The sequence below is a fragment of the Bufo gargarizans genome, chromosome 2 (assembly GCF_014858855.1).
Source record: "Bufo gargarizans isolate SCDJY-AF-19 chromosome 2, ASM1485885v1, whole genome shotgun sequence".
NCBI lineage: Eukaryota > Metazoa > Chordata > Amphibia > Anura > Bufonidae > Bufo > Bufo gargarizans.
This window is the reverse complement of record NC_058081.1, coordinates 704,747,989-704,775,728: the sequence shown is the minus strand read 5'-3', so window position 1 is coordinate 704,775,728 and position 27,740 is coordinate 704,747,989. Positions and strand designations below refer to the sequence as shown.

Here is a 27,740-nt window from a genome sequence, read left to right as displayed (position 1 = left end):
ATGCAAACATAACATATGGACTAAGCCCTCACTCTAATGATAAAATCTAAGACCCGTATCCAATATATTTTGATCAAAACACATCTGTGCCCACCTACCCAGTGCCAAGGTGGTCTCAGGTTTAGGCAGGTCCTGCTCTAAACCTACCTATATAGTTGTGCATCTATGTTCAGGAGAGCAGACCCTGCAAGCTAAGATTAATCCTATAATAAACATAATAATAGGCCAAAATCACAGTGTTCAAATGAGGTACAATAAAAAAACTTATGGGATGAGGCTTTGCTGTTGGTCTGCTATGAAGTATGGAGGAGGGAGCATCATGGTTTGGGGCTGGTGGAGGGAACATCATGGTTTCGTGCTGCTAGAGGGAGCATCATGGTTTGGGGCTAGTAGAGGAAACATCATGGTTTGGGGCTGGTGGAGGGAGCATCATGGTTTGGGGCTGGTGGAGGAGACATCATTTTGTAAAACTAGTGGAGCGGGTATTATGGTGTGCGCCTGGTGGAGGACGCATCATGGTTCAGGCCTGGTGTAGGGGGCATCATTATGTTGATATGGAAGAAAGTGTAAGAGTTACTTATTATTTCAATTATTGGTTTTCCTTTCCCTTAGACACTGCAGTTCTGTAAATTTCTGAATTATATATTCTTTGCAATCACATATTTTTAGTCTGCAATATCTGGTATAAGCTGTATAAGCTCCTCGTGAATCTAAACAAAAAAAATCCTTTGCTTTCCTGATTAAAAGCTATCTAGTTTACTTCCAGATGTCATCCTATGGAAACATATAGGTTCTTGTTGTCATAGTGTGAAACCCTTGCTGTAAAGGGTAACACCCAGGGTTCCTACTATAATAAAAGAAACCTCTGGTAGTGAGTAAGTGGGGTGAAAAGATTATGGCTACCCCTACCCCTAGATTAAAATTAAAGGGGTTCTGCACTTTGTTTTAACTGATGATCTATCCTCTGGATAGATCATCAGCATCTGATCGTCGGGGGTCCGACACACGGGACCCCACCGATCAGCTGTTTGAGAAGGCAGCGGCGCTCCAGCAGCGCCGCGGCCTTCTCACTGTTTACCGCCGGCCCAGTGATGTCACGACTAGTATCAACTAGCGTGGGCGGGGCTAAGCTCCATTCAAGTGAACAGAACTTAGCCCCACCCACGCTAGTTGATACTAGCCGTGATGTCACTGGGCCGGCGGTAAACAGTGAGAAGGCTACGGCACTACTGCCAGCACCACTGCCTTCTCAAACAGCTGATCGGCGGGGGTCCCGGGTGTCGGACGCCCGAGGATCAGATGCTGATGATCTATACAGAGGATAGCTCATCAGTTAAAACAAAGTGCAGACCCCCTTTAAGATTAGGAGCATTGCAGACAAAATAATTGGATCCCTTGTTTATGGATCATACAAAAATTTTACCAATACATTGTGACACTTTTGGGAGGGATCCTCATGGTTTGAGGCTGGTGAAAGAGGCATCATAGTTTAGGGTTGGTAGAGGGAGCATCATGGGTTGGGGGCTGTGGATGGAACCTCATGGTTTGAGGCTGGTGGAGGGAGCATCATGGTTTGAGGCTGGTATAGGGGTCATTATTGTTTTGGGCTGGTGGAGGGAGCATTATGTTGTGGAACTGATGGAGAGGGAACATCCTGCTTCGGGGCTGTTGGAGGAGGCTTTATAGTTTGGGCTAGTAGAGGGGACTTTATGATTGGGGGCTGGTGGAAGGAGCATCATGGTTTAGGTTTGGTTGTGTGGGCATCCTGAGTTCAGACTGGTGGAGAGAGCCTCATAGTTTTGGGTTGGTGGAGAAAGCCTCATGGTTTGGGGCTGGTAGAGGGAGCCTCATGGTTTGGGTCTGCTAGAGGGAGCCTCATGGTTTGGGGCTGGTAGAGGGAGCCTCATGGTTTGCTGTTGGTGGAGGGAGCATCATGGTTTGGGGCTGGTGTAGAGAACATCATGGTTTGAGCCTGGTAAAGAGGTTATCATTGTTTGAGGGTGATGGAGGGATGTTGTAGAGCATGGGTGTCAAACATGCGGCCCGCGGGCCGCATGCGGCCCGCAATGAATATCTTTGCGGCCCGGCAGTCTAGTATCTCTGAACATGAGCGTGCTGCTATCGGCGCGCTCATGTTCTCTCAGCAGCACAGGGAGAAGGAAGCTGTCCTCCCTCCCCCTGTGCTGCTGCCGCTGCCACCAATGAGGAGAGAGGGGGGAGGAGGGGCGGGCGCACTGCGCCACCAATGAGGAGAGAGGGGCGGAGGAGGGGCGGGCGCACTGAGCCACCAATAGTAGGACTATTCCCATTTCCCACACAGAGCGGCGCCCAGCGATGTCTCAGCACTCACCATTAGTCCTGGGCGCCGCTCCGTTCGCCCGCAGTGCCCCATTACTGTCTCCTCTCCTGCTCCACATGCTGCTGATTACTATCGGAGCGATGGGAGGAGACATCAGCTTCACTAGTGGGCGTTCCTTCTCCCTGCACTGCGATTGGACAGCGCTACAGCCAGGAAGAAGGAACGCCCACTAGTGAAGCTGATGTCTCCTCCCATTGCTCCGATAGTAATCAGCAGCATGTGGAGCAGGAGAGGAGACAGTAATGGAGCACTGCAGGCGAACGGAGCGGCGCCCAGGACTAATGGTGAGTGCTGAGACATCGCTGGGCGCCGCTCTGTGTGGCCTGATAGTGAAAGTCAGTCTTTAACACAATACAGGAGGCGGGTGCCGGCAGCAGAATCGCATTGCCGGCACCCTGCCGCTGACAGGGAGCTGCGATCAGAGGCAGTTAACCCCTTAGGTGCCGCACCTGAGGGGTTAACTGCTGATCTGCCAGTACCAGCCTCCTGTATAAAGGGGTAATTTATCATTGGTGGTGCAGTGTGCTTAACCCCCCATCCCATTAAAATCATTGGTGGCACAGTGCGCCAGCCCCTCTCAACCCCCCCAGTATTAAAATCATTGGTGGCAGTGGCCACAGGGACCTCTCCCCTCCCCCTCATTGGTGGTGCAGTGGCAGCTTCTGATCGGAGCCCCAGCTGTGTAAGCCTGGGGCTCCGATCAGTTACCATGGCAGCCAGGACGCTACAGAAGCCCTGGTTGCCATGGTAACATCCCTGATGCTGTGTGCACAAGGCACAGAGCAGCAGGGACAGTGTGAAGTCCTATTCACCCTGATAGAGCTGAATAGGACAAGGGATGAAAGATCCCAGGTTCTCGCCCCTAAGGCTACTTTCACACTTGCGTTCAGAGCGGATCCGTCTGAGACGGATCCGCTCATATAATGCAGACGGTGGATCCGTTCAGAACGGATCCGTCTGCATTATATTGTAAAACAATTTTTTTTTTTTTGATGCGGCCCACATAAACTTAAATTTTGTTTTTTTTGGCCCATGTTAGCCTTTGAGTTTGACATGCTTGTTGTAGAGCTAGTAGAGGATGGTGTGGAGCTGGTGGAGGGTACATCCTGCCTGGGTTTGATGGACTCATGGGCCATGGTTTGAAACTGGTAGAGAGGGCATCATGCCTTGGGGCCAGTAGAAGCAGCATCATGGTCTTGGGAACATTATTTTGTGGGGCTGGTGGAGGGAGCATCGTGGTTTGGGGCTGGTGGAGGGGGTATCATGGTTTGCGGCTGGTGAAGGGGGGGGTCATGGTTTGGAGCTGGTAGAGGAAGCGTCATGGTTTTGGGCTGGTGGAAGGTCATTATGGGTTGGAAGTGGTGGAGGGGTAATCATGGTTTGGGAGCCTCATGGGTTGGGGCTGGTAGAAGTGGCATCATGGTTTGGGGCTGCTAGGGGGAGCATCTTGGTTTGAAGCTGGTGTAAGGGCATCATGGGTTGATACTGGTAGAAGAGGCATCATGGGTTGGGACTGGTGGAGATAGCCTCATGGTTTGGGGCTGGTGGAGGAAGTTTCATTATTTGGGGCTGGTGGAGGGACATCATGGCTTAGGGATTGTGGAGGAAGCCTCATGGATTTGGGCTGGTGGGTAGGCATCATGATTTGGGGTTGGTTGAGGAAGCCTCATGGTGTGGGGTTGGTGGAGGGTGCATCATGGTTTGGGGCTGGTGGAGGGAGCATCATGGGTTGGGATTGGTAGAGGGAGCATCATGGTTTGTGGCTGGAAGAGGAAACATCATGGTTTGGGTGTAGTGGAAGGGCATCATGGTGTGGGGCTGGTGGGGGAAGTATTATGGTTTTGGCCTGGTGGAACAGAATCGTGGTTTGGGCTGATGGATAGATCATCATCCTGGTGGGAAGCATCATAGTTTGGGGTTGGTGGAAGGAGCATCATGGTTTGGGGCTGGTGTAGAGAACATCATGGTTTTGGACTGGTGGAGGGAGCATCGTAGTTTCAAGATGATAAGGGGTTATCATTGTTTGGGGCTGGTAGAGAGAGCATCATGGTTTGGGGCTGGTACAGGGGTCATCATAGTTTGGGGACGGTGGATACAGGATTTTGTTGAGAAGTTGGTGGGGGCATCATGGTGTGGGACTTGTGGAGGGAACATCCTGCTTTGTGACTAGGGGATGGAGCATCACGGTTTAGGGCTGCTGGGGGGGGGGGGCTTTATAGTTTGGGGCTGTTGGAAGGGACATCATGGTTTGGAGCTGGTGGAGGAGGCATCATGATTTGGAGTTGGTGAAAGGGGCTTCAAGGTTTGGGGCTGGTGGAGGTAGCCTCATGGTTTAGGTTTGGTGGAGTAGGCATAATGGTTTGGGGCTGGTATAAAGAGCATTATGGTTTGAGGCTGGTATAGGGATCATAATTGTTTTGGGCATGGATGGAGCATAATATTGTGGAGCAAGGGAAGAGGCATCAAGGTTTTGGGCTGCTGGAGGAAGCCTCATGGTTGAAGGCTAGTGGAAAGAGCCTCGTGGTTTAGGGTTTGTGGTGGGGGCATCATAGTTTGGAGCTGGGCTAGGGAGAATTGTGCAGCACCAGGAACTCAGCCGAGATCCACACACCAGCAACTCAAACTGAATCTATAAACCGCATAGCATAATGGGAGAAACAACAATAAATAGAAAAGCTTAAATGACCACAATAACCACACCTGGGGAAATAAGTTGTGGCAAGCACGAGAAACAACACAGACGTCAATTGATCCAAACAGAAAACAATGTCAGATCAAACCACGTGTTTCCAGTCTCATCGATCTCCTGCCACCTGTCGCGGGAACATCTGTGACAGACGTTCTTGTAACTGAGAGTCTATCATGTGTGATACTGTCTGCCTAGCAGCGGTATCTAATCCTGATACTCTGGTATCTAATCCTATCTTGTGGTATTGTCTGCTAAGCCATTAATATCTAAGCCTATTATGTGTAATTGCAATTATGAGTAACTGTCTTCTCAGCTGCTATATCTCAGTCATGTACTGTCTCTACGACCCATGCAGTACTACTTCCCCCATCATGCTGTTGTGTTCTATATGTAAGTTAAAGTGTCAGACATCATGGTCATTGGTTTGGTTGTGCAGATCAGTTGTCCTCTGTGAGTACATAAGGTCATGGAGACCTGAGAACCCATCAGATATGTTAGATTAGACACTGAGGTCCCAAAGGTAGACGGTATCAGAACCTTATCCCTCAGGGGCGCAGAAAGTCCCATCCACCACCTGCTGCTCACAGCTTTATTTATGGATGAGGACTGGTCATGTAACTGGTGCAGGTTTCTTTGAGAAGAACCCCCTGAGGTAACTGTATCATCAATATCAGGTAATCTGTTAAACCAATATGGCTGACCTTACAGCTCCCGCAGCAGCCATCACCCAGGTTTCCAAAAACTGGTGAATGGGGGTAACACATCCCCATGCATAACCTGGTAGATTGGCCATTCAGGGGTCTGGGAAAGCTGGTGAGGAGATAAACTTGTTATAAGGAGATCTGAGGTCATCCCCAGAAACAGTGCAAAGCCCCCAAATCCAGGCAGCAGAGGAGCAAGCAATCCCAGAGCGTACGTGTCATTATGTCTGATGGACATGACATAGTTTCATGTATAGGGGATAACGCCCGTCACATGAAGGATTACTCCCTCCCTGATATGTGACATGTCCCCTAAAATATTTGGGCCACCTCTGATCCCTGTAATCCTAGAAGCTCCCAATTCCTTCTGCTCCGTGCTCTGGACCCTCATGCCTTAGATCATTCATCATATATCTCAGTCACATCCAGAGCTGCAGTCACAATTCTGCTGGCTGCCTTTAAAACAACAGTTTATCCACATTCTGGAGTCGGGGGCTTCGCTGCAAAAATCTATGTATCATGAAATCGCTCATAATGTAAGGACTGGTCATCTAAAGTAACCTGGCCCTTTAAGGAGGAGCCCCAATATAATGTCCCTGGAAATGTCCCTATTTGCTGATGTCACTATAAGTTGAGGTCTTTGGACGCTTCAGTGCTTTGTGTCCCTCCACCATGACTGACAAGTCTGACCGGCCTCATGACCCGGGGACGTCGCTGCCTGGAGTCACACCACTGATTGTAATAAGGGACTCTATTGAGAGCAGCGATGGACAGTCACTGGGGGATGGGCATCACCTCTGTTCTACACTTTATATAGCACTGACCCCATCATATGGACTTTAGTATATGGTGACATCACACTGGATATAGTGACATCATGCTGTATATTATGACATCACGCTGTATTTGATGACATCAGACTGTATGTTCTGAAATCGCACTGTATATGATGACATCACGCTGTATATGGTGAGACATTTGCTGGATATGATGACATCACACTGTATATTCTGAAATTACACTGTATATGATGACATCACGCTGTCTGTATATGGTGACATTTTCTGTATATGATGACATCACACTGCATTATTGGTGACATTCGCTGTATATGATAACATCACGATGTATTTGATGACATCACACTGTATTATTGTTGACATTCGCTGTATATGATGACATCACGCTGTATTTGATGACATCACACTGTATTATTGGTGACATTCGCTGTATATGATGACATCACGCTGTATTTGATGACACCACGCTGTACATTACATTGCGCTGACAGTGTGATGAAGTAAAGGTGTCTCATAATAAGCAGAGCTGTCACTCATCCCCTTAAATCTACCGGACTAAACCCAACACATTGTGTGACCGCACGAGACTGGACAACAACAAAAGGCGCCATTATCTGCAGATGACTGAGGGTACACAATGCATTCCTGAGGCCCACATGACACCAAGCGCTGTGCCAGCCAGGACAGTGGCACCAATATATCCTAATACAGCATGTCATCTACTCCAGTCACATCCAGAGCTGCAGGTTGTACAGCCTGATGCCCCCTGCTGGTTCAGTGTCTGTACCCAGCATGCTCCGCTTAGGGGCACTTTTGGAGCTGTAGTGCTCATACAGATACTGCTTAGTAGTCTGATGTAGACTGAGATGAATCAGCATCTACTATATATACATGATGGGCGCCTGCCGGATATACATTATCACCAACCAGGGGAAATGATGCAGCACAATCTGCTAGCGTTCCTCTGTTCAAAGAGGATGGGGATAGTAATCCAAATACCGCCAGGTGCAATATGTAATAGATTATTACCGTCAGGTGTATTATGTACAGTTGTGTTCAAAATTATTCAACCCCCAATGCTGTAAAGGGTTTTAGGGAATTTAGTGTACATTTGACTTTTTTAAGAACCAAATGCAACTAAAATGACATCAATTGTTTTTGGAATACAGTATTAAATGTTTTTTAGTGATTTCTTCCTTGACACAATTATTCAACCCCTTAAAGACTACCACTCTTAAGAACAGAGGTTCATTCAAGTGTTTTCGATCAGGTATTGAAAACACCCGTGGATGTCAAGGAGCAGCAATCAAGCATAATAAGCACCAATTAGGCAGATTTAAAAGGACTGAGATACTCAGCTCCTTCTAGACATTTACTGGTGTGTTTACAAACATGGTGAAGTCAAGAGAATGGTCCAGGAAGACAAGAGAAGAGGTGATTTCTCTTCACAGGAAGGGCAATGGCTATAAGAAGATTGCAAAGATGTTAAACATACCAAGAGACACCATAGGAAGCATCATTCGCAAATTCAAGGCAAAGGGCACTGTTGAAACGCTACCTGGTCGTGGCAGAAAGAAGATGCTGACTTTGACTGCTGTGCGCTACCTGGAGCGCGAGGTGTAGAAAAGTCCCCGTGTGACTGCTAAGGAACTGAAAAAAGATTTGTCAGATGTGGGTACTGAAGTTTCAGCTCAGACAATAAGGTGCACACTGCGTAATGAAGGCCTCCATGCCAGAACTCCCAGGCGCACCCCCTTGCTGTCTCCAAAGAATAAGAAGAGTCGACTGCAGTATGCCGAAAGTCATGTGGACAAACCACAAAAGTTTTGGGATAGTGTTCTGTGGACTGATGAAACAAAATTAGAACTGTTTGGGCCCATAGCGTTTGGAGGAGGAAGAACAAGGCCTATGAAGAAAAGAACACCTTGCCTACTGTGAAGCATGGCGGGGGGTCAATCATGCTTTGGGGCTGTTTTGCTTCTACAGGTACAGGGAAGCTTCAGCGTGTGCAAGGTACCATGAATTCTCTTCAGTACCAGGAGATATTGGATGAAAATGTGATGCAGTCCGTCACAAACCTGAGGCTTGGGAGACGTTGGACCTTTCAACAGGACAATGATCCCCAGCATACCTCCAAGTCCACTAGAGCATGGTTGCAGATTAAAGGCTGGAACATTTTGAAGTGGCCATCGCAGTCACCAGACTTAAATCCGATTGAGAACCTCTGGTGGGACTTAAAGAAAGCAGTTGCAGCGCGCAAGCCTAAGAATGTGACTGAACTGGAGGCTTTTGCCCATGAAGAATGGGGGAAGATACCCGTAGATCGCTGCAAGACACGTTTAAAAGCTGTTATCACTGGAAAAGGATGTTGTACTAAGTACTAAGAGTGAATGTCACTTGGGGGTTGAATAAAACTGATAATGATGTGAGCACAGACAAGACATTTGTGGTTATTTCATTATAATTGTTATGTTATATTTGTCTGACTTACAAGAGCCTCTGTGATTTAATTGTAAACAAGATGACTGAAATGATCAAAATCAATGTCAAACTCGCCAAAACACTCAATTTCAGTGGGGGTTGAATAATTTTGAACACAACTGTAATAGGTTATTATAGTCAGGGCTCATGCACACGACCATATTTTCTTTCTGTGTCCGTTCCTTTTTTTTCGCAGCCCGTATGCAGAACCATTCACTTCAATGAGTCCACAAAAAAACGAAAATGTGCATTCCATTTCCGTATGTCTATATGTCCGTTCTGCAAAAAAATAGAGCATGTCCTATTCTTGTCCGTTTTGCGGACGAGGACAGGCATTGTTACAATGGATCCGCAAAAAAAAAACAGATGCAACACTGATGTCACCAGTTTTTTTTTTTGCTGATCCGTGTTTTGCAGACCACAAAATACATACGGTCATGTGCATGAGCCCTCAGAGTGCATTATATGCTGGTTTATTATATGTAGGTAATGTTGGGCACAAGTATTCGAATCGCGCATTTTAATCGTGAATATCGCCACTTTGAGAATTCGCAAAGACTTAGAATATAGTGCTATATACGGTAGTCGTATTCGCGAATATTCTAGATTTTTTTTTTCATCTGAACCCATGATCCCTCCCTGCTTCTTGCTTGTGGGCCAATGAGAAGGCTGCAATGTCTTTGTCAGAGCTTAGCAACATCCCTAGCAACCAATAGGAAAGCTGCCGACCCCTTACTATATAAGAACCTCCCCAGCAGCCATTTTCTGTAGTTTTATGGCGTTCTGAGACAAAGAGCAGTGTTATTGCTGTGCTCTGTGCTTTCGTCTGGATCCTATTCCTTATCTAATTACATTAGTTAGTTAGCTCATATATATATATTACAGATAGTGGGAGATAGTCAGTGTAGGTTAGATAGTGATATAGTGTAGCTGATAGGCTCCAGTGCAGGGTGTTAGGTAGTGTGATAGGGACTACTGTTTCTCTGCTGTCCATACATACATGCTACAGACATAGCGCTGTGATGTCACAACAATACTTAGTGCACCAATCAGTAATATCTACTCAGACCTGATAAAATGTGAAGTTGCACGTATTGCGCAAAAAATATTCTCATCATTAGTGCTGATTTTCGCAATCGCGAATATATTGGAGCACTCTATCTGCATATAAAGCCATTTTTAATGTTGTGCCATGCCAACCATTTTCTCCAGTCTCAGTCTTCTAGCAGCTTAAAAAATGTAGCAAAAGTGACCCACGCCTGTATTGCGTGCGCATTATGCGAATATTACATTGCTGATTTTCGCAATCAAGAAAATAATCGCAAATTCTCTAATTTATGGCAAATATTCTCCAAACATCGCAAATTCGAATATTGCCCCTGACGCTCATCACTATACGTAGTGGGTTATGTCAGGCAGGATGTATTATGTGATGGATTATTACAGGGAGGGTGTATTATATAATGGATTAGTACAGTCAGGGGTACTATAGGATGGTTTATTACAGAGAGGCAATATTATATAAAGGGTCATTACAGTCAGGGTGTATTAGATGATGGTTTATTACAGGCAGATGTATTATATGATGGATAATTATAGTCAGGTGTACTATATGATGGTTTATTACACTGAGGGTCTAAGATTATTACTGTCCGGCACTCAGTGTATATGCAATGGATTATTACAGTTATGTGTAAAATCTGACGGATTTATATACACAGGATGTATTATAGACAGGGTGTATTATATGAAGATTTATTGCAGTCAAGTTTATTATGGTGTGGATTATTACAGTCAGGGTGTTTGATATAATGGGATTATTACACTCACAGTGTGTTAGATTATGGATTATTACAGTCAGGTGTATTATATGATGGGCTATTATGTACAGTGTGTATTATATGATGGATTACAATCAAGTGTATTATATGATGGGTTATTATATTCACAATGTATTATATTATGGATTATTACAGTCAGGTGTACTATATGATAAATTATTATTCTCAAAGTGTACTATATGATGGATTATTATACTCACAGGATGCTATATGATGGATTATTATACTCAGTGTGTTATATGATGGGTTATTATATTCACAGCGTATTATATGATGGATTATCATACTCACAGGATGCTATATGATGGATTATTACAGTCAGGGGCAATATACTGTATTATCACACGATCAGGGGTCCTCATTGCTCCAGGCTCGGTTTTCTCCTTACTGGGAGTTTCTATACTTATCTGCAGGGATTAGGGTGCAGGGTTCCACCCTCCTGGTCCTGACCCCGCCCCACTGTTATGATTGACAGGCCGCTCGGCCAGTGATGTCTGGGGGGGCGGGGCCGTGTGCTGCCCGGGGTTGATTAGAGCAGCGGTCGGGGAGCTGTAACCTGCTGCAGGTGGAGAGCGGGCAGGATGCAGGGACAAAGCCGCACACTGCGCCTGGACCGCGGGCAGAGGCTGCAGGCGGTGTGTGTGCTGGGCTCCCGCCTCGCCGTGGATGTCAACGGGTGAGTGCGACCAGTGCAGCCTGATGGGGTCCCCAATAACTGCCACTAAAGCTAAGCACAGATAGGGGCCCCCTGTTTTCTGCAAGTCTCTTGGGAGCTCCACTGTTCTCTGTGGTGTTACATAGGACTGCAGGTGACATCCAGTACATTATCTGTATTCAGAGAGACATCACTTTGTTATCTGTAGTTGTACATGGGACTGCAGGTGACATCCAGTACATTATCTGTAGTCAGTGAGACATCACTTTGTTATCTGTAGTTGTACATGGGACTGCAGGTGACATCCAGTACATTATCTGTATTCAGAGAGACATCACTTTGTTACCTGTAGTTGTACATGGGACTGCAGGTGACATCCAGTACATTATCTGTATTCAGAGAGACATCACTTTGTTACCTGTAGTTGTACATGGGACTGCAGGTGACATCCAGTACATTATCTGTAGTCAGTGAGACATCACTTTGTTATCTGTAGTGTTACATGGGACTGCGGGTGACATCCAGTACATTATCTGTATTCAGAGAGACATCACTTTGTTACCTGTAGTTGTACATGGGACTGCAGGTGACATCCAGTACATTATCTGTAGTCAGTGAGACATCACTTTATCTGTGCTCAGTGCTATCACTGTGTTATCTGTGGTGTTACATAGGACTGCAAGTGACATCTATTAATACATTATCTGTACTGAGAGGGTTATGACTGTGCCATTTGCTGTGTTGCATAGGACTGCAGGTGATCTATAGTAAGACGTGATCATTGATCCTGGACTAGTGGGGACTGTGTGACGCAGCAGCGATCATATGTGACCCGACACCTGCTGCCTTCACTAACGGTTGGGTCTGTCCACCGCAGCAGTGTCCCCAGGTAGCACAGTGCCGCTGCTGGGGGGGGGTTCTGTTATATATTTCGTCATCCTCTGTGCCTTCTCCAGATTATTGCGTCGGGCGTCTGAATTCAGCAAGGCTCGTTTTCAATCATGGGAAACATAAAATCGCGAAAGTCCTTACTAGCGAACCCCTCGTCTGCCGTTGGGATATTTTACGTAAAATGCGCCATATTTATTAACCCTGGATATAGCGGTTGGGTGAGCCCAAAGGGTTAACTAGAACCCGTCCTGCCAGGAGTATAATGAGTTCACCATAAGTCACAGTGTGGGTAGGGAATGGGGCAGGGGGCGTGACATTATATGTTATTACACTCCGGATCCCTGGTGCCGGGTGCACACCCCCTCCGGCTCGGTAGATTGTTATTCAGATGTCTCCGCTAGGGCTGCACTATCGACTACTTTTGTAATTGAGTATTCTATCGATTAATCGAGTACGCTAAAGGCAAAAACGAATTAAAGAACTTTTTTTTTTTTTTCTTTATAAAAACTCAGCTACACCCCTCAGCCCCCCCCCCCCCCCCCCTTAGTCCTGACGATGTGTCAGGAAACAGTGCAGCGCAGTGCGGGTGACCACAGAGCGGTGAGTAATAGCAAGCGCTTCAATCCCGCTCCGTGGTCACATGACACAAATGAATGCTGGATGCAAAAAATCTTATTACTTGATTTAATCGAGTAATTGTTTCAGCCCTAGTCTCCTCATTTTATTTTTTTCCAGGGAAAGCTGGGTCGCCATTGCAGTTCTCATAGTGCTGTCACCCAGCTTTCCCAGACACCGGATATGTTTAACTCTCTCGTGTTGGTGCGCCTAAAGCTCCGCTCAGCACAGATGGACACCCCGCAAGTTCGTTTTGCAAGTCTTTTGGGGACTGTTATCTTTAGTGTTACATAGGACTGCAGGTGACGTCTACATTACCTGTACTCGGAGTTCTCACTGTGTTATCTGTGGTGTTACATAGGACTGCAGGTGATAGCTCTCTGAGTACAGATAATGTAGTAGATATCACTGTTATCTGTGGTGTTACATAGGACTGCAGGTGACATCTACTACGTTATCTGTACTCAGAGGTGTATTATTTGTGGTGTTAGAGCCGTATTAGACAACCCGATGTGGCAGACAGTTGTCGGGAGGGAAGCGTTCTTTCCCGGCAGTCGTCTGCTCTCTAGCGGAGGAGACCTCTGCTGTTACATGCAGCGATCTCCTCCGTAGCATGAGGAGGAGCGATCACTGTGCCATCCATCATGCTGTACAGTGGTTTGCCAGCGGCAGATCGTTATTTGACACCAGGATCTGCCGCCTGCAAACGATAATTTTTTTTTAACACGTCAAAAGGTTTGGATTGCCCGATGAATGAGAGTTTGCTTGTTCATTGGGCAGTCGTCAGCAGTATTAGGCTACATTCACACGTCAGTATTTTTCTATATCCCGATTTTTGGTCAGTTTTTTGCGGATCCGTTGTCCCTGAAAATGTTTCTGTATGTCATCCGTTTTTTGCAGATCCGCAAAAAACTGAAACGTGTATAAATTTCAATAAGCAAATAAAGTTGTTTGGATTTCTTTGAAAAAAAAAATTAAAATGTAATTTCCAGGAACGTAATCCGCATAAAACGGATGACATGCGTAATGACATCCGAATGTCTTCTGTTTTTTTGCGGATCCATTGACTTTGTATTGTACCAGGATCCGAATTTTGTGGAAAAGAATAGGACATGTTTTATATTTAAACGGACATGCGGAACGGAACAACGGAAACTGACAGCACACATTGTGCTGTCCGTTTTTTTTCCAGGACCCATTGAAAATGAATGGGTCCAGATCTGTTCCGCAAAAAACGGAACAGATCAGGAAAGAAAAAACGGACGTGTGAATGGACCCTTACACTGCAAGATGATCGCTAACGAGGGTTTATACGAACGCTCGTTAGCGATCATCTGCCGAAAAATCGTCTGGTGTGATACAGGCTTTGCACAGGACTGCAGATGATATCTACTACATTATCTGTACTCAGAGTTCTCACTGTGTTATCTGTGGTGTGACATCTACATTATCTGTAATCAGAGAGTTATCACTTTGGTTTTACATAGGACTGCAGGTGACATCTACTACGTTATCTGTAATCAGAGAGTTAAATGTAAATGCTGGATGAGTCTAAAGAGTTAACTAAAACCAGTCATGCGGCCAGTATAATGAGTTCACCAGAAGTCGCAGTGTGGGTAGGGAATGGGGCAGAGGGCGTGACAATATGTTATTACGCTCCAGCTCCCTGTATCCTGGTGCCGGGTGCACACCCTCTCCGGCTCGGTAGATTACGATTAATCATCCGATGTTATTCAGATGTCTCCTCATTTTATGTTTCAGGGAAAGCTGGATCGCCGTTGCATCTCCTATAGTGCTGTCACCCAGCTTTCCCGATCACCAGAGATATTTAACTTGTTGCTGCAGAACCAAAAGTCAGATTTTGCTGCCCTAGAGTCTGGGAAAGCTGGGTGATGTCTCGATGGCGATCGCTAAGTATACAGTTGACTGACTAAAGCCCCCCTCCCATCATGGTCTCCACTTCTTCTGCGCCACAGTGGTGAAACCTCTGCAGGAGATTGCATCACAAAGAGAAATGAGATAATATCCTGGAGGTTGCGTCACGTTCCCGTCCCCTGGTACAGAAGTAAAGTCTCGTCCTGAAACCGTCAGTGTAGATGAATAATCTCAGACATAAAAGGACCGTGCAGTCCCATGTAAATGTCTCAGCCCTTTGATGTGACTGTAGGCGTGAGATTATCATTAGTGACCGCATTCTCCAGTCCAGGTCTGGCTATACCATTGGTGCCGGCTTTGCAGCTGCACAGGCGCCCTATAGTCTAGGGGGCCCATACCACTATTTAAATTAAAAAGGGCACCAAGGTTTCCCTTGGCTCAAAATGACTGATTCTGATCTATTAGACAAAAGATTGACGACAGAGGCGCAGTAAGGGACACGCAGCACCGTGCTGAGACTTCACGAATTGCACCCGCACTGAATCCAGACCCATTCACTTCAATGGGGCTGTGCAGATGAGCGGTGATTTAAAAAAAAATAAAAAATTTCAAGCATCACTTGTGCAAATCGCAGCATTTTCTATATTTTGCGTTTTTCACGCATCTTTGCTAGGAGATGATGGGGATGAGCAAACCCCATTAAAGTCTATTCACTGTAATTTTTTCCCTTAAACATGGTTATAAGGGCTCTTTCACACTTGCGTTCTTTTCTTCCGGCATAGAGTTCCGTCGTCGGGGCTCTATGCCGGAAGAATCCTGATCAGTTTTATCCTAATGCATTCTGAATGGAGTGAAATCCGTTCAGGATACATCAGGATGTCTTCAGTTCCGGAATGTTTTTTGGCCAGAGAAAATACCGCAGCATGCTGTTTGCTCCGGCCAAAAATCCTGAACACTTGCCGCAAGGCCGGATCCGGAATGAATGCCCATTGAAAGGCATTGATCCGGATCCAGCCTTAAGCTAAACGTCGTTTCGGCGCATTGCCGGATCCGACGTTTAGCTTTTTCTGAATGGTTACCGTGGCTGCCGGGACGCTAAAGTCCTGGCAGCCATGGTAAAGTGTAGTGGGGAGCGGGGAGCAGTATACTCACCATCCGTGCGGCTCCCGGGGCGCTCCAGAGTGACGTCAGGGCGCCCCAAGCGCATGGATCACGTGATCGCATGGCACGTCATCCATGCGCATGTGGCGCTCTGACGTCACTCTAGAGCGCCCCGGGAGCCGCGCGGACTGTAAGTATGCCGCTCCCCCGCTCCCCACTACTACTATGGCAACCAAGACTTTAATAGCGTCCTGGCTGCCATAGTAACACTGAAAGCATTTTGAAGACGGATCCGTCTTCAAATGCTTTCAGTTCACTTGCGTTTTTCCAGATCCGGCGTGTAATTCTGGCAAGTGGAGTACACGCCGGATCCGGACAACGCAAGTGTGAAAGAGGCCTAAGGGAAAATAATAGCATTCTTATTACAAAATGCTTAGTAAAATTGTGCCTTGAGGGGTAAAAAAAAACAAAACTCTCCTCCACTTGATCGTGCAGCCGCCATCGTCTTCTTCTTTCAGGACCTGCAAAAGGACCTTTGACGTAATCGCGCTCACCACGTGGTGATCCTTCCATCTTCATTCAGCAGGACCTGCGCTGACGTCGCCTGAGCACGATTGCGTCATCAAAGGTCCTTTTGCAGGTCCTGAAAGGAGAAGAAAGAAGACTATGCCGGCTGCGCGATCAAGTGAATGAGGAGAGTTATATATTTTTATTTTTAATTATTATTATTTTTTTTTAACCCTCAATTGACATTATACTTAGCATTCTGTATTAAAGAACGTTATTATGGAGAATAACAGCAATGTTATAATGGAAAATATTAAAATCTACAGAACACCAAACCCGAACTTCAGTGAAGAAGTTCGGGTCTGGGTAACACATTCAGTTTTTTCTCACGTGCGTGCAAAACTCATTGAACTGGCGCGGAAAAAAACTGAACATCGAAACGCAATAGTGGACAGGTTTCCCGCAATGCACCCTGAACGCATCCAGCCCTCACCCGTGACGCCCGTGTGAAGGGGGCCTTAATAAGCCAGGGGCCCCTTACTGTTTTTGCTCACTGCTGTGATGGGGGAGAGTTCTTTAGGGATGTTTTCAAAAGTGGCGGAAGATGATCCAGATTTCCAAACAGACAGATCCTAGTGGTGGCTGAAAGCAGGGAACAATAGAATGTTTCTTTATGTACTCTTCATTCTGCGTTTGTGGATTTAATTTCCGATTAAATCCATATTTTGTATTATGGCTGTAAGGTGCCCAGAGGGGCGTTATATTTCAAAGGTGCCCAGGAACGCCTGCTCTCCAGTGCCCAGCCTGCCCTCCATCAGAGCCCAAGCACGCCTCTCCAGGGCTGAAACTACACACCAGCACTGTTGTAGTTTCGGCACTGGAGAGGGGGGCGTTCCTGGGCACCTTTGAAAGATAATAGCGCTGCTCTGGGCACCTTACAGCCCAAGTTGCATAATACAAAAAGTGGATTTAATCGAAAATGAAAGCCATAGGCAATGGTTATAGTTTCATATATTGGTAATCCATGTGACAGATTTCCTTTAAAAGGGTTGTCCAAGTTATAAAACATAAAAGACTAAAAAAGCAGATATTGTCATAAAATAGTAAAAAAAAGAATACCTACTGTATAATCTTCACCCTTTTCCCCCAGAGACGCACCCTGGTGTTTGGGCTCCTGCCTGGTGGTAGTTGGGGTTGGCTTTGATGTTGGGTATTGATCTGGGTGCAAGGCAGAAGAGCAGGTGCAATGGGCGGCAAATGGTGGAGTCAAGTGATGAGGCCAGTTGGTGTAAATTAATAAGTCTCTCTTTGCTAAAGAGCAGAATAGGAGTAGTAGTACAAACGACAGTAACAGGGCACAATTCCAAGTAGATCACAGTCCAATTCCTTCTCAATAAGCAATGAATAGACAGCAGCAATGATGGGGGTTATAGTACACTTTCTTTCTGTCTCTCTCTAAAGTGTCTCTGCAGAACCTCAGGCTGGCATTGAGGTTCTTTGTAGATGTTCTGACTGTGGCTCCAGTACAGTAGAGTCAATGTGAGCTTGGTGCACAAACGTTGCAAAACTGCTCTCAAAGGGCTGAGATACATTTGAGTATTTTCTTTAGGTACTTTTCTTAAACATTGCCAAACCAATCACAGAGAGCTTTAGTCCGTCAGAGTTCTGGGTACAATGCTTGAGTGTTGCAGAACATCTCCGTTATTGAAACTTGGAGAAAAAGGGTTTGAATAAACAAATGAGCCATTTTAAGTTCCTGGTGCATGTTCTAAGGGCCAACAACAAGCACAAAAACCTAGCTAGTCTCTTATGGCTTCTTTTCTTGCACTGGTTATCGCTTAGGCGTAGGTGGAGTCTACGGCAAATGAGGTGTCAGCAAGGATCTCCTCTTCTGCAGGATCAGCGTTGATGACAAATGGCATCGGTTTCCCACTGACTGCAGTGGCTGTAGCCCAGCAGATGAGGTGGAGCTTTGGCACTCTCTTGTGGTAGAAGCTACGGCTAATTTGGCAGATAAACTGGTTTTAGACTCTTCATGCCGTTAGGTGGGGAATGCAGCTGCTTACAGGACTGTGTAGATGTGAATGTGCTCCATATGTGGTGGGAACGTGGACTCGGGACAGTCGGTAGGCCTCCCAGGCTTTGCGGCTCTGGCAACTTCCAGGGCAGAAGATATGCAGTGTCCTGCCCAGCTGTTGCTGTGATGGTGGGATTAACATTAATGGTATTACCAGTCATGATGGCGGTGAAATAAGGTTCTTTGTTGGCTCTTTTTGGTTCAGGCTGCCTGGTAGAGATCTGGTCATCCGCCAATACTTCTGTTCCAGAAGAAAAGAGAATAATTTTATAAAAAAAATTAATAAATAAAAATCTAGTCGGGCACTAAAAGGCGAGTAAATCTTCAAAGCCCTACCGACCATGTGTCTCTGCATCACTGTTGATGATTCTGTCCCTGGACCTGTGAGTAGTTAATGTCTCCTCCATAGTGGGATCAGTCTCCTGGCACATGTCCGCCAGGAGCAGCTGTGACTGGGTAATCTCTGTAGAGCGATGGCTCACGGCACCTGAGAAGGGATTTTCGGAGAAGCACTCAGCCACCCTTAGGAATAACCTTCTAAGGATTTGTAGGGCTTACGGCTAAGTGCGTTCTCTGCAGAGGCTGCTTGCCAGATCAGCAGTTCATTGTTTATCTAGCGCTGGGTCCAGGGACAGGAGATTCTGGGATCATCAGAGGTGTTCATAAGGGGAGGGTGCCCATAGCAAAAAATGCAAAACCGATTCCCCTATCCTGTTGCTGGTTGACACTTCTGCTTCTCATTATGGAGCAGTGCTGGGTCGTGTCCCCTGCCAACCCTTGTGGAGAAGCACAGCAGTCTGACCCTCAGGATAGTTCCTCCTAACCTGCAGTGCCACTACAGAAGTTCACTATACCTGGATACATAAGACTATATCTTAAACTGGGGCCCCCCATTTGTCAGGGCCTCATGGTGGCCCCTTCTATGGTCTATAGACCTCTTGTGATTTTCTAGGTTGGCCATGAGATGCCCATTAACACTATGAGGACGTCTCCTGTAGCCAATCATCTGGTGAAATGGATACCAGACCTCTCTGGAAGGGTCACCCAGTTGGATTTCTGTTTGACAGCTGAACTCTAGCTCGGCCTTATGTTAATGATATCTACAGTCCTGGGTGCACACATGTAAGGGTGGCTCACCTGCAGAGTGACGGTCACCTTTTGCCTTGAACAATAGATGTTCTGAATGGTGAAAATAAATTTTTTTGAGTACTCCTTGACGAGGGCGGGTAACCATGCAGCACATTCGTCAAATTCATGTGGTGCCCAAAGTGACTGCTGACTTTCCGCTGCTATAGGTCTCAAGGAGAATTCTCCGTGCCACAACCTGCCCTGTGCAGATGCCACTCCCAGCTTTGCACCAGTTACTTAGTATAGATCCTGCCCTGCACCTCCTTTTGTTCCTTGTGGCCACTATACCAGTACCTTTCATGGGTGGCCAGCCCTTCGTTTTCAGCCAGTCACGCTCTTTAATTTACGTCTGGTGCTTACACAGCGACCCAACAGTGACTCCCAAACTCTAACCCTGTCTCTCACCGGTTACCATCCATAACACTTGGGCCTACATGTGCAGTACTACATAGGGACTCTGGATCCCTTGGCTTCTCTTTCTGGACCATCGGCAGTCTCACAGTGACTCTACTAGACCCGTGCTCCAGCCTACTACGTTCACATGTTCTCAGTAGGCACCTCGCGAAGTAACGCTGCACACTCCCTACTGTCTCCAAACTTTGCCTTTTTATCACTTTCACTGGCCTCTCCTAACCATCGTTCTGGAGCAGCACTCGGTGCCAATACGTTCATCATTACGTATGCCTGACGTTTGGCACCTCCTCCTGCAATACTTTCAGGATATGGAAGCACAGCTGCATACAGCAGCACTTCATAACGGAAAGGACCAACAAGGGCACATCAAATGTGGAGAGTACAAACTGAGGGTCCGACTCTCTGCAACAAGATCCGCTTAGTGAAGACTAAGCCCCGTAGACTCTCTTAATAACCCAACTGAGGACCAAGGCAGTGGAGTTCCTACAGATTAGTCAGTTAGAACCTTCATCAGAACGGGTATCTGGTTTACTTGGGCATAGTACCTGCTTCTGGCTGGAGTTCCCTGGTAGTGCCCACACATGGGTCTTTGTGTTGTGACCCAATGCTCCAGAGATGCCATAGACCTGGACTGTATTAGGTAATGGTTTGTCAGTGGATGCATCCATCCAGTGCAGTAGAAGGATGGTTCATTATTATGTAGATTAGATGCCTCCAACCTGTGGCTCACCAGGTGTTAAACTACAACTCCCAGTTTACTGTGACAGCAACTCTTGACGAGAAGACCACTGGTTGGAGAGCACTCCATTAACAGTAGGCCAACATCTACAAAGGAGAAGAAAACTTCCAGGATAGTCAGATGACAGAATTTTCTGGTCTTGAATGGAGTTACCCTTTTAATCCTATACAAATACTACTAGTGATGTTGCATTGTGGGTGGAGCTGTGACAACCTCTGTCACTTGTCATAGATGCCCTGTTTTATTGTACTCTACTGAGGTGTACCCTCATTTTTAGTTCTGCGCCTGCTGGAGACCATTGTCGGCAGTTTTCCCAAACGTCCGGATGTAATAACTAAATGAGGTGTTTAGAGTTGGGTGCGAGGCAGCTCTGGTGGGGGTTGCTGTCCTGTACTACGTATAACACCTTCTCATAACTGACACACTTGGAGCTCATAAAGATCATTTTACAAAACACGAGGTTACGATGTGACAACATAATACTGGCTCTGAACCTGTCACCCTGCCCTCAGTTTCCACGACTGGTGGTGGTCGACGTGAGCGCTGCGGAAACTGTAATTGTTCCAGATGATTTTATTCTTTTGTGTAAGTGGTTCCACCAATGGACACAGTCAGTGACCGATACTTTTCCTTATGTTTGCGGTCATGTCTAGCAGTCACCAGCGAGGGCGCTGTGGAGTTTGTGCCAAAATTTATATGCAAAATAACCTTTCCAGAGGGGCCGGCCCCCTTTACTAAAGGGATGATAATACTTGTGTGTCCTAGTGAATGAAGTATTTACGAGCTGCTCCATCTCTTGACCCTGTCCCCCTCGGTGTCGTTTATTACTGCTTGTTCCCACTTGTCATCCTTAACGGAGACTGCTAACCGTGCTGGCTGCGTGCATTCCTCCCTGGTCCCTCAACATTTTAGAACTTGCTAGGTGGAACTCACAAGTTACTGATGCCCATTTATAGATTACAGGGAGATTTGGGTGTCGCATAAACACGCCTGTATTGTGTTCTGGGTGTGAGGGAGGATTGTGACAATGGCTGCCTGTAAATGTAAGACCCTGGTCGTCGTCTTTAGTCACATTATTCAATTCCCCATATCTGTTGCTGGGAAAATTGGGTGACTATCAATATGGCTGCCTGTAAGCTCACACAGGTGTTGTCAGCCATCTCCTACAGTCAGCTACGCTCAATCTACCTAGTTATACAGCTTTTGCGGTAATATGGCAGATTTTCTGATCAGTACTGAAGGAAAGATGGTGATAACCCTTATAGTGGAGGCCATATTGATGTCTGATTTTTGTTGCCCATAGCAACCAATCAGAGCACATCTTTCATTTTATATTCTGCTCTTGAAAAATGAAAGCTGTGCTGTGATTGGTTATTTCTATGGGCAGCAAGGCTTGTGTGGCACAACGCTGCGGATGTGCCACTTGCAATCCGCAGTGTTTACACCAAATGTGGATGCACGCTTTATGGTATATTCACACAGAGGGAAATTAATCAAAACTGGTGTAAAAGGAAAACTGGCTTAGTTGGCCTTAGCAACCAATCAGATTTCACCTTTCATTTTCCAAAAGAGTTCTGAAAAAAGAAAGGTGGAATCTGGTTACCATGGGCAACTAAGACCTTTTTGATCTCCCCAACGAAGACCTTTTTTGTAAAAAAATAAAAATGATGCTTAAAGGGGTATTCTAGTTACATTAAGTTATTCACTAGCCACAGGAAAGGCTACAACTATTAGATTGTGGGGTCCCTACTGCTGGGACCACCAATTATCACAAGAACGGGGACTCTGTACCTCCTGAAATGAATGGGGTGGCCGTTCACTCGTGCTCGTAGGAGCTCCGGAGAGCGGAGTACAGCTCTCCGAAAATCCCATAGAAATGAATGGAGCGGCCGCACGTATACTCAGCCGGCCACTCTGTTCATTTCAGGTGCCTGCAGGGGGTACGGGGCCCCAGTTCTCTTGATCAGTAGGACCTCCACTGATCTAATAGTTATCACCTATCCTGTGGATGTAACCGAAATGCCCCTTTTAATCCACTTCAGGATTCCTCATGGTTAGGGCTTGTTCACACGACCGTGCCGTGTTTTGCGGTCTGCAAATTGTGAATCCGCAAAATGCGGGTGCCAACCGTGTGCCTTCTGAAATTTGCGGAACTGAACAGGAAGCCCGTTATAGACATGCCTATTCTTTTCCGCAAAACGGACAAGAATAGGACATGACTCATAATTTTTGCTGGGCCACGGAACGGAGCAACGGATGTGGATGCCACCCCTTTGAAGCAAAAAAAAGCGACTGGTGCGGAACAAAACCACGGTCATGTGAACAAGGCCTTATTTGGAGGTGGTTTTTATTCTCACTTCAGTTTTTGTTGCATTTTTATGATCCTGACCATTTTGATGGGAAGATTGGATTTGGATTCAAAGCGCAATCCGCAACAAAAATGAACATGTTGCTTATTTTTTTTCCACTCCACTTTTTTTATAAAAAATAAAAATAAAAAGCTCTGTGCAAATTAGCGAGCAGTTTTACCATTGAAATCAATGGCTATAAATTGCAAGCGTTTTTAGGGGGCGGGAATCTACACCAAAATCCACATGGCAAAAAAGTGTGAATATACCTTCACGATTGCCGATTGCCGATTTTGCTGCTCGAATTTTGTCACGGATTCTGCACTAAATTGCAGAGGCGACTATGTGGTGTCCTCATGCCATTGTTTTCAAAGGGTGGATGCACTGCCATTCTTGCAGCCTGTGGTTTAGGGTCCATTCACACATCCGCAAGTGGTTTGCAAATTGCGGATCCGCAAAACACGGACACTGGCCATGTGCGTTCCGCATTTTGCGGACCGCACGTGGCCGGCACTATGATAGAAATGCCTATTCTTGTCCATGGCTGTGGACAAGAATAGGACATGCTCTATCGGGCCGCGAAAGGGAGCTATGGATGCGGCAGTCCGCAATTTTGCAGAACGGATGCGGACTTGTTCATGCAGACGTGTGAATGGACCCATAAAGCCATGACTGTGTCAAAAAAGGGACATGTCCCTTCTTGGAGCAGTGTCCAGAAAGATGCCGCTGGAAGCCACGGCAGGTGGTCCCGCTCACGTTTTAGCTCTATGCCCTTCAAAGTGAAAAAATGCTGCACATTTTTGCATTGGTCTTCATAACTGCCCTATAGAGGATCCTGGAGGCTTTGTGTCCGTGCATAATAGTAAGATTTGCCGTTCAGGGGCCCGCTCCATGCAGCCTGCACAAGGCTCTGGTCTAGAGTCGTGTTCCTTAGAATGAGCATTGCCAGCCACGTTGAATCAGAAGTGCCGGCCCGTGAGTGACATCTTTACGAGAGGACATTATTGGGGCTTTCCTTATTTAGCCTACACCAAGGAACAGGGATCCAGATCATGTACCAAACGCCACCGCCGTGTGAACTGAATGTGACAGTGTCCTGTCTCACTGTTAATCTGCAAATATGGTTTATTGCTTGCTCCAAAATGCAGCTGCTCTGCAGGACTGAGGGAGAACGGGGACGGGTCTGGTCCGAGGACACAAAATATCACTCGCAAAAGAAGCGAAATCGCACCAAGTGCGGCTGAATGTACTGTATGCTGCACGGAGAAATCACATGAGAAGAATCTGCAGCACGTTGTAGTAGCTGCAAAGTAGATGAGATTTTAAAGGGCATCTGTCAGCAGTTTTGTACCTATGACACTGGCTGACCTGTTACATGTGCGCTTGGCAGCTGAAGGCATCTGTGTTGGTCCCATGTTCATATGTGCCCGCATTGCTGAGTATTATTTTTTTTATATGCAAATGAGCCTCTAGGAGCAACGAGGGCATTGCCATTGCACAGAGAGGCTCTGCTCTCTCTGCAACTGCCGTACCATCTGCACTTAGCCCCAGGTGCAATGACATTTTCACAGCCTATCAATGAAAGTCCAGAGGGCGCAGCAGTTTCAAGGAGAGTGGAGCCTCTAGGTGTAAAGACAGCGCCCCCATTGCTCCTAGAGGCTCATTTGCACATATTAAAACCAGGGCTGTGGGGTCAGTCGGTGTCCATTTTGGTGGAGTCGGAGTAGTTATCAAATGGACTGACTCATACTCCAAAAATATATAATAGTACAGTTAGTTCAATGCAGTATGTGCTGAATATATTTTCATAAGAATTTGGGAAAATGATGAAATGTCCTATAAATGTCTATTCCTGATCTAAGCTTTTAGTTGAGATGAATGTGTGCTGCCCTTTATGTAGATGCTCAGTAGTGAAGCTCCTCTGCCACAGATCACAGGAAAAAGGCATCGGGAAGGCATGGCTGCACTCCTCTCAGATCTGCTAGAGAAAACAGGATTAGGGTTTTCTCACTAGTAACAAAGATTAGCTTTCAACATAAAGGGACAGTTAAAAAAATACATTTTCTAAATACATTGGTCAGTAGATTAAACTTTAGTCCCAACCTGTAGAGTCTAGACAGTTCAGCAGGTGTCTCACTGCACACAGGTTTCTCTGGTAACCTGCATACCAGACTGTTATGTGATTAGCTGAGAGCAGGAGTGACCTCGCCCCCGCGGAGTGATGGGACTGAGCTCTGAGTGAACTTACCTGCAGGAAGGCTACTTTCACACTCGCGTTTTGGTTTCCGTTTGTGAGATCCATTCAGGGCTCTCACAAGCGGTCCAAAACAGATCAGTTTTGCCCTAATGAATGGTGCCATACTCGACGACTTTAAACCTATAAATTATGAATAAATGAAGACAAACTACAAATATGGACAAAAATGGCCGCGGCCTTTATTAAAATGGGGGGTGGTTAACCATAAATATTAACAATTCCATTAAGCCATTAAAATTCCCGTATATATTAACTAAAGTCCATTAATGAAATACTCCGCAAGAGTTCACCCAGTAAGGCTGACTTACCCCCACCACCCCCTTTATTGGAAGAAACCACGACTAAAACCCAAGGAGGGAGGGACACGCTCCAAAGGGCGAGTGGCGACTATAAATACTCAAAATTCCCGCCTAAACTTGCCCTTGGCCAATCCACAGTTCAGTTAAAAATAGCCCTTTGCCCAGCAACACCTTAGGCCAGTGATGGCAAACCTTTTACAGACCGAGTGCCCAAACTGCAAACCAAAACCCACTTATTTATTGCAAAGTGCCAACACGCCAATTTAACCTGAATGCTACAGTCCAATATCGTATATCTTCCACGTACTTTATCATTTAGCTATTTACATTCAATGCGCTGCCTGTGCTGTTCATAGTGCGCCCTGCTCTGATGAATGGCAGGAAAAGATTAAGGCATATTGTGCACCATAGACTTTTTCCAGGGTGCGGGTGCCCACAGAGAGGGCTCTGAGGTTCGCCACCACTGCCTTAGGCCAATCACCTCTCGGTCCTGTTGCCAGCTAAGGCCTCTTTTACACTTGCGTTGTCCGGATCCGGCGTGTACTCCACTTGCCGGAATTACACGCCGGATCCGGAAAAACGCAAGTGTACTGAAAGCATTTGAAGTGTTACTATGGCAGCCAGGACGCTATTAAAGTCCTGGTTGCCATAGTAGGACCGGGAAGCGGGGGAGCAGTATACTTACAGTCCGTGCGGCTCCCGGGGGCGCTCCAGAATGATGTCAGAGCGCCCCATGCGCACAGATGACGTGTTCCATGTGATCCATGCGCTTGGGGCGCCCTGACGTCACTCTGGAGCGCCCCTGGAGCCGCACGGATGGTAAGTATGCTGCTCCCCGCTACACTTTACCATGGCTGCCGGGACTTTAGCGTCCTTGCAGCCATGGTAACCATTCAGAAAAAGCTAAACGTCGGGTCCTGCAATGCGCCGAAACGACGTTTAGCTTAAGGCCGGATCCAGATCAATGCCTTTCAATGGGCATTAATTCCGGATCCGGCCTTGCGGCAAGTGTTCAGGATTTTTGGCCGGAGCAAAAAGCGCAGCATGCTGCGGTATTTTCTCCGGCCAAAAAACGTTCCGTTCCGGAACTGAAGACATCCTGATGCATCCTGAATGGATTTCTCTCCATTCAGAATGCATTAGGATAAAACTGATCAGGATTCTTCCGGCATAGAGCCCCGACGACGGAACTCTATGCTGGATCCGGACAACGCAAGTGTGAAAGAGCCCTAACATTCAGAATTACCTGAGAAATAAAAAGGGGGGGGGGGACACAAACACAATACCATGTCTCAGTGACACCATGAGGGGCAAATGCCTAAATTATTGGCCTTGCCCCTGTCATTCTGAATGAAAAAGGATCCGCTCAGAATACATCAGTTTGCCTCCGATCAGTCTCCTGCCTGCAGCGTTTTGCTGTCCGCCTGACAAAGCGGAGCCAAACGTTTTCTGTGACTTAACCTGGCACAATAGAAAAAGTTCATGACGGATCCGTCTTGGCTATGTTACAGATAATACAAACGGATCTGTTTGACGGATGCATGCGGTTGTATTATTATCATAGTAGTGTGTTTTTTTATTTTTTTTATTATTTATTATTTTTTTTTTATTTTTTTGCCGATCCATAACGGATACGCCCAAAACGCCAGTGTGAAAGTAGCCTAAGCAAAAAGGTACAAGTGTTGTGAGGACTGAGAAGCATGGCTTTACCTGTAATTGTGTTAGAGATCACAATCTCCTGCTCTGTCAGAGTAAGGGCTCATTCACACGACCGTGGTTTTGGTTCCGCATCCGAGGCGCACTCCGTGTGCTGTCCGCATCTGTTTTGCGGACAAGAATAGGCATTTCTATAATGGGCCATCCGTTCTGTTCGCGGACCGCAGAACACATCTGGTCGCGTGCATGTAGCCTAAGGCTGAGAACAACCTCCTGCACTCCAGCTGTGGTGAAACTGCCTCCCAGC

General features: G+C 46.5%; 1 protein-coding gene across 1 annotated transcript in view; it reads left to right on the top strand.

The window, feature by feature from the left end:
• The first annotated feature begins 11,384 nt into the window (after positions 1–11,384).
• The window catches only part of LOC122929066 (protein-arginine deiminase type-2-like), a 61,455-nt gene continuing 45,099 nt past the window's right edge, over positions 11,385–27,740 (top strand). The window contains exon 1 of the mRNA XM_044282512.1: positions 11,385–11,547. Within this exon, the coding sequence (XP_044138447.1) occupies positions 11,453–11,547 (95 nt within the window). The 5' untranslated portion in view covers positions 11,385–11,452. The remainder of the gene's footprint in view (positions 11,548–27,740) is intronic.